General features: G+C 29.6%; 1 protein-coding gene across 2 annotated transcripts in view; it reads left to right on the forward strand.

Annotated features, from left to right (window-relative positions):
* The window catches only part of LOC122511275 (proto-oncogene tyrosine-protein kinase ROS), a 41,977-nt gene extending 34,520 nt beyond the window's left edge, over positions 1-7,457 (forward strand). For both annotated transcript variants that reach the window (XM_043626425.1, XM_043626426.1), the window contains 6 exons: positions 43-1,424; positions 4,272-4,697; positions 4,865-5,094; positions 5,167-5,637; positions 5,796-6,159; positions 6,293-7,457. In XM_043626425.1, coding sequence (XP_043482360.1) covers positions 43-1,424; positions 4,272-4,697; positions 4,865-5,094; positions 5,167-5,637; positions 5,796-6,159; positions 6,293-7,155 — 3,736 coding nt within the window. In that variant the 3' untranslated portion in view covers positions 7,156-7,457. The remainder of the gene's footprint in view (positions 1-42; positions 1,425-4,271; positions 4,698-4,864; positions 5,095-5,166; positions 5,638-5,795; positions 6,160-6,292) is intronic.
* Positions 7,458-7,702: the final 245 nt, after the last annotated feature.

Below are 7,702 nucleotides of genomic sequence, written 5' to 3' on the forward strand. Positions count from 1 at the left end.
TATTTTATATTTTTTAATTTTAAATATAAATTTTCTTTTCAGAAAATTGTTCTGGGTGGAATTGAACAGCAAACAAGATCGTGGAGTAATGATGTACTCTGATATAGCCGGAGAGAATGTGAAACCTTTTTTCAATAAAGTCAAAGATTGCTCTTGTCCTTTCAGACCAATAGTTCGACCTGTTTTCACAATTGACAATATAAATCCTCATAATCCGATAATTTATTGGGTATCATTGGAAGGACATCTTTACGAATCGGAGATTGACGGATGTTTCTGTAATTTAGTCATCAGTAGTGAAGAATTACCTTCTCCAACTTCTCTAACCGTGGACAAAAAGAATATTTACTGGTCAAATACAGAAAGTAAAAAACTATATTTCGTCGATAAAGTATATCCCGACAATGAAGCAGTGAAACAACATCAACTAGTGAATGCAAAACGAATAAAAACCATCGGAAAATCATTGCAACCATATCCTGATGTTAAATGTTTGACACCAGCTCAAACTATTTATAATATTGAAGAAATTTCCAAAACTAAAAGTAGCATCAGAATCAAAATGCCCAAAGCAGTTCGTGAAATTTGTGAAAATTACAACTTACCTTCCACACTGTATACCATCGTTTTTTCCGAGTTTTTAGAAGAAAATAGCAAAGAGGAAAAACAATTACAAACCTACGATACAGAAATAGAAATTGAAAACTTGAAAAGTTTTGCAAAATATAGATTTAAATTAGCTTTAAGCAACTATTATGGTGAAAATGGAAATTTTAGTCTTGGTGTTATTTTAAAAACCGGAAGTGGAATTCCGTCAAGACCAAGAAATGTGACTGTAAAATCTTTAACACCAACAACTGCTGCAGTTTACTGGTTACCTCCAGAAACGTTAAATGCCGATAAACTTTATTACGAAATTCATTATACAGCCATTAAAATTGTTAATTTCTTTAGAAAAACAACAACTCAAGTTGTTCAGTGCACAGACAATATAACCGAAGGAACACCGAAGGAAAAAGAAAAAAAAGTCATCTTAGATCATTTAGTTCCCAATGAAGAATACAAAATTTCCGTTCTTGCGTATAATCCAACCTTTAGGGATTATTACAATCAAAGTTTCGATCAACATCTGAAAATGTATCCCGAGCCAAGTAATTTAACTGTCAAACAATTCACCAGAGCACTAAGGATATTTTGGTCTCCTGCCATTAACTTGACTGTTAATTATTCTCTCGAATTCTCGTCAGTGTCTTCAGCAGAATGGCAAATTGCCAACATTTCCAAAATTATTAACAATACAGCAGAATTTCAAATTATCGAATTGGAACCTAAAAACTCCTATAAATTTCGATTGAATATAAAATATCTCGATAGTAATATATTTACTTGGCCGAGTGATGATCGATTCATCTTTGAAACACTTGGTAAGAAAAGAATTTAAGAAAGAATTACAAATTTTTAATTTAAAATAAAAAAAAATTATTTGCACTCGATAATTAATTATAAAAAAGTAGTAAAAAGTAGCTTTAAGACTGAAAACAGTAGTAAAAAAGTAGCTATCAGAAAAATTTAATTCTATATTTTATTTCACCGACTTTTTCTAATTTTCATCGAAAATAATTTAGTTCTTTCTTATTCTACACTATAACTTCAATTCAAATTTTTTGCCAAATTCAATTACTTTTCTAAATTTTAATTTTAAATTCTTATAATACGATAATTTAAAATTCTTTTTCAGTTAAATCTAACAAAATTTCCAAAAAAATTGGACATTTAATTTAATTTTTTCAAATTATTCACTGGAATATAGTTATATATTTAAAAAAATTTATTACAACTTTTCAAAAGACTAATATTTCTCATAATAATTTCTAAGTTAAATTACATTCAAAACTTGAATAATTTTTTAAAATGAATATTTAAATACTTAATTATTAGTCTACAGGAATTAAAATGTTTTAAACGATTTTAATGTGAAACCTTTTCTAAATTTCACTATTTGTAAAAATATTACAACTGTAATTCTTACAAAATTCAATTATTTTTTTGTCGAATTTTTTAAATTAAATTATTCAAAACTTTAATAATTTTTTATAAAATAGTACATTGTGCAACGAGGACGCAAAGCGCAAGTTTCTCGTCCGAGCTTGATTTTGCAGTACGAGGCGAAGCCGAGTACTGTAAACAAGCGAGGAAAAGAAATGCGTGCGTCCGAGGTACACACGACATTTTATACAAAACGAGAATGTAATCCGCGGTTACTCGGTGCGTTTTGAGAGGTAAAGCATGGCTTTTAGAGGTGTGCAAAAAGCTCGAAAAGCCGAGCCGAGCCGGGCCGCAATTTTTTCGAGTCGAGCCGAGCCGAGCTCGATGTATCGGGTACCCGAAATTTTCGAGTACCCGAAACATTCGGGTACCCGAATTCACTCGAGTACTCGAATATTTCGGGTACTCGAATGAATTCGGGTAACCGAAATTTTCGAGTACTCGATTTAATTCGAGCTTTTAAATTAAAAATTTTTTTTTTGAAAAAAAAAAATTTAATTAAAAATTAATGTAGAAAATTTTGGATTTTCTCAAGGGCTCGAATCAAATCGAGTACTCGAAAATTTCGAGTACCCGAAAGTTTCGGGTACCCGAAAAATTCGAGTACCCGAAATTATTCGAGCTTTTTATAAAGCTCGGCTCGGCCCGAGCTCGGCTCGAGCTCGAACTGAATAGGCTCGGCTCGGCTCGAAAAATGAAAAGCTCGAAAATACCCGCTCGAGCTTCGGGTTTCGAGCTTTTTGCACACCTCTAATGGCTTTGCTTCAAGTAGTAGTTTTACGGTCCTAGGACCGTAAAACTGCTGCTTGAAGTAAAGGCATACTTTGCGTCTCAAAAACGCGCCGAGAAAGCGGGGATTACATACTTGTTTTGAATAAAATAATAAATTAATAATTTTTTAAAATAAAAATTTAAATATCATTAGAGTTTTACAGAATTTAAAATTTTTTTGAAATTTAAGTAATTTTTTACTTAATTTAAGTAATTTCTAACAAATTTGTTCTATAACGCTTGTGAAATTCAATTATTATTTAGAATTTTAACTAAAATTCATTTTTAAATCAATTTTTTTTAGAAAATTCTATGCGAGAATTCAATTATTTAAATACAAAATTAAATAATTTATTGAATAATTAAATATTTCTTAAAATTAAATTCTTTTGACGAATTTTAATAAAATTGTTAAGAATAAATTAAATTTTTCGAGGAATTTATTTTAAATTGTTCGAATCCTGCTATGAGTTGTGTTATTTGTAAAAATAATTGAATTCTGGCGAAGAATTTAAAAAAAATTTTTTTAAACAATTGGAAATTTAACCTAATCTCTTTAAATTATTCACAAGAATATAACTATCTTCAAAAAATTTTAATTGCAATTTTTAAGAAGACTAATTTAATTTTTGCAACGAATTTTATAAGAATTTTTTAGAATAATTGAATTTTTGTGAAACATTTTATTATTTTTGAAAATAATAACTGAAATTCTGCGAAGAATTTTATAAATTTTATTAAAAAATTTTAAATAGATATAGTTGAACTTTGATTTTCTGTCAGGCATTGGACCAACACCTTCATACAAACAAACAAACAATTTTACAAAAAGACTACTTAATTACTTTAAAATTTTTATTAAAAAAACGTAATATCTTATATTTTCTTCTTTAAAAAGTAATTTCTGAACAAAAAGTCTGATTTTTGTTTTTTTGTTTACTTCATGGTCGTATGTACAATTTGAATCGTTTTGTTGCACAAACCAATCAATAAATTTTTGAATGTTATTTCATAAAAATAAAAAAAAATTGAACTCAAATAGTGACGGATAACCGCGGTGACGATAGACCGAGAGACGGAAAATCGAAGTTCCACTGTAATTGAAAATTTGATTATTTATGAAAATTATTGATTGTTTGCAAAGAATAGTTTCAACATTTTTTTTTAAATAATTGATTCTTTTTGGTCAACTTTATTAAAAATAGTAGATATATTGAAAATAATTGAGTCACTTCAAAGAGTTTGGTTAAAAATTTTTTATTTCAACTATTAGTCCATTTAAAATAGTGCAAATTCTCAAAAAAAGAGGTTTTTAGTGTCACAAATCTAAAAAAAAAGTATCCAAATATTAGAAAATCGTAAAATGTAATAAATAGTTGGTTTTAGTAGATGAGTGCGAAGCCTGTTATATTACATTAAAACTGAAACAAACATTAAAACTTTTTTTATTTTAGGCGATGTACCAAGTGCTCCAGGAAAACCAACAATTTCAAGACTGAGAAAATCGGTATATAAATTAAATTGGGAACCAGCAAAACCTCATGGTTCGACAGTAATATTTTATCGTCTCGAGGGAAGAATAGTGAATGATCTCAATAATTTTGGACAGAGTCATAGAATTAATAAATGGAAGTTGTATTACAATGGAACTGATAACTGCTGGACAATTGATTCGGAATTGGTTTATAGATATTATTTTCGAGTTCAAGCTAATAACGTTCACGGTTTCGGCAATTGGAGTGAATCAAGTGAAGAAATAGATTTAACTTATAGTAATAATGATCTAGTGACTTCACAGCCAACTGTTGGATCGATTCTGATCATGAGTTCCTCTGTTGTCATTAGCGTCATATTATTCAGCTTCTGTTTTCTAATCTGTAGTAAGTTTTATTTTATTCATCTTTTTATTTTAACAAATCGAAAATTTGATATTTTAATTTATAACAATATAACATTTTTTATTTGTACAATTGCATTAAAAAGTACAAAAATTATAATCAATTTTAATTATGAAAGCAGATAATTTATTGTATTCGAATCCTTTTAGGAAGTTATAAGCAGCGTAAAGAAGATAAGAAGGCAATTTTATCACCGAGAATACCTGGTGACATGGAATTGGCCACTCTGAGAGAAATTCCTCGAGGGAATTTTATTCAATCGAATGCTTTGTATGGACCATCAACGCTGCAAGTTGGTCAAGATGATGAGATGTTACCTAAATTAAAAAGAGATGAAATAATATTGAGCAGATTTTTGGGGAGTGGTGCTTTCGGAGAGGTTTGTCATTTTCGAATTAGAAAATATATACAATTTTTGAATTGTATTTAAAAATGGATTTTCTTTCTCAAGGTTTTTCAAGGAACTGCGAAGGATTTGAATGGACCGGGATTTACGCCAGTTGCAATAAAAACCTTAAGAAAAGGAGCATCGTCTCAAGAGAAAAGTGAATTCATTCAAGAGGCCAGACTAATGAGTCATTTTCGACACAAACACGTTCTCTTGTTATTAGGCGTTTGTTTGGAAACGGATTCGCCTTTGCTGGTCCTAGAATTAATGGAAGCTGGCGATTTGTTAAGTTATTTGAGATCTAATCGTGCTATTCAGTCTTCATGTCCCAGTGCTCTTACTCTCCAGGATTTATTATCAATATGTGAAGATGTAGCCAGAGGTTGTCGCTATCTCGAAGAACTTCATTTTGTCCATCGCGATCTCGCTTGTAGAAATTGTTTGGTATCATCCAATGATCGTCAACTCCGGGTCGTGAAAATTGGCGATTTTGGTCTCGCTCGAGATATTTATAAAAATGACTATTATCGTAAGGTGCGTTTCCCTCCAAATCTAATTAATTACTCTAATAATTGAATTAAGTAGACCAATCTAATTTTCGATTAATATTCATTAATGGAAAAAATTATTCATTAAATTCATTACATCAGAACAAAAAAATAAATTCTTAAGGCAAAATAAATTTTAATTAGGAAGGAGAAGGATTATTACCAGTGCGTTGGATGGCTCCGGAATCACTCGTGGATGGAGTATTTACGTCTCAGAGCGACGTCTGGGCATTTGGTGTCCTTATGTGGGAGATAACATCATTGGGGCAACAACCATATCCGGCCAGAACGAATCAAGAAGTTCTTCATTACGTGAGAAGTGGCGGAAGGTTGCAGAAACCTCTTAATTGCCCGAACTCTTTGCACCAATTAATGCTGAGTTGCTGGAGCTGTATTGAGAGGAGGCCATCTTTCAAAACATGTCTTGAAGAAATTATCAACTTGAGAGTTACCACTGAAGACTCATGTTTACTTCAAGTCTTCTCGAGTCGTTACTTGTCACAAATCGGTCAGTGTTTCTTTTACGTGATAGGTACAAAAATAAATATATTTTACATTAAAAATTATAAAATACAATCCTTCCTCTATGAGAAAGCCAAATTACAATTAAAATTACATGATTTCTAATTTTAATATTGTAGGTTCTAAAAAATCAAACAATTCAGAAGGAAGCCAACAACTACAGTCCATCGTTCAGGAAAGTATAATTTCACCAGCACTAGCCCCAAAATATTTAGAATTACTATCAAATCCAGACGAATGGTCTATTTCCCCAAAAAATCCCCTATGTGCCTACGAAGTGCCAAAATCGACCGTAATTCATAAAAATGCAAATGAAAATTTCCAATCATCCGAAAATTCAAGACACATAAAACAAACGGATACAAAAGACGAAGAATTATCGAATCTAGAGAGTCAAATAGTAGACAAACAAGTTGTAAATAAAATCCTACAGAAAAAATCCCAACAAAGAAGACTCTCTGTAACGAGTTTGAACATTCCGGAAAAAAAGAGAAACTCTTTGGTAAATTATCGAAAAAAATCCCGATCCCTTGACAATCGTAAGTCAAGAAATATTTCCGGTAATTATAAAGATTCTGTAGCATTTACCAAATATTTTCGAAATGAAAGGAAAGAAACAAAAGCAGGTTCAATTGAGAATTGTTCAAGTCAATTGAAAACAAGTCTAAAGGAAAATATAAACAGTTCTAGAGAATCAAATGCAAGTCTAGATATTACGAGACCGAGTTCTTCGATAATTAATTCCGAAACATTCACGAAAGTTTCGAGCAAAATTAGTCAATATAATTTAGACAGTAAAAATAATAAGATTCTAAATTTATCGAAAATTCCAAAAAGCAATTTACAGAAAGCGAAAATTCCTCTAATGATAAATAATGCCTTATTAAACTTACTGCAACAGACACCTGATATTGATGATAATGAGAGAATCATTACCTATACAATTGTAAATACTGATGCACTTAGGGTAAATGGATCTTAAAAATAATAAAATTGAGAAAAAGTCAATTTATTGTATGAAGTTGCAAATTCAGACTGATCTATTGATTTGAATTAAAAGTTAGGAATAATCTATTAAAATACATTGTAAAAATATTTCTTTTTCAAGAAATTGCAAAGGTGCCACTTTAACTGCCATTTTTAATGAGAAAAAATCTTAAAAGTCTTAAAAGTCATTAATATTAGTGAATGTATGCCAAATGATATTTTTATACTGTAAAATTATAAATTGATGATTCACAAATTCTGATTGTTTAAATGAAGGAAGTATTTTTTATTAAATTTTTTTCATAAAAAATTAAAAATAAATAATAAAAAAAAATTTTATTAAAATTCAAATAAAATCAAATTTTACATATTATTGCAATAAAAATTGAATTTGAAAAAGAAATCAATTTTCGTTCATTTGAACATTCAGAACTTCAGGATCATAAAAAATTGTTACAAATTGAATGAGTAAAACTCGTGATCATTACTAGTTAAATTATAATTAGTAGTTTTTTTTATTCAATGAGAACGATATATATTAA

Source organism: Leptopilina heterotoma, unplaced genomic scaffold (assembly GCF_015476425.1).
Source record: "Leptopilina heterotoma isolate Lh14 unplaced genomic scaffold, ASM1547642v1 Lhet_81, whole genome shotgun sequence".
Lineage (NCBI taxonomy): Eukaryota > Metazoa > Arthropoda > Insecta > Hymenoptera > Figitidae > Leptopilina > Leptopilina heterotoma.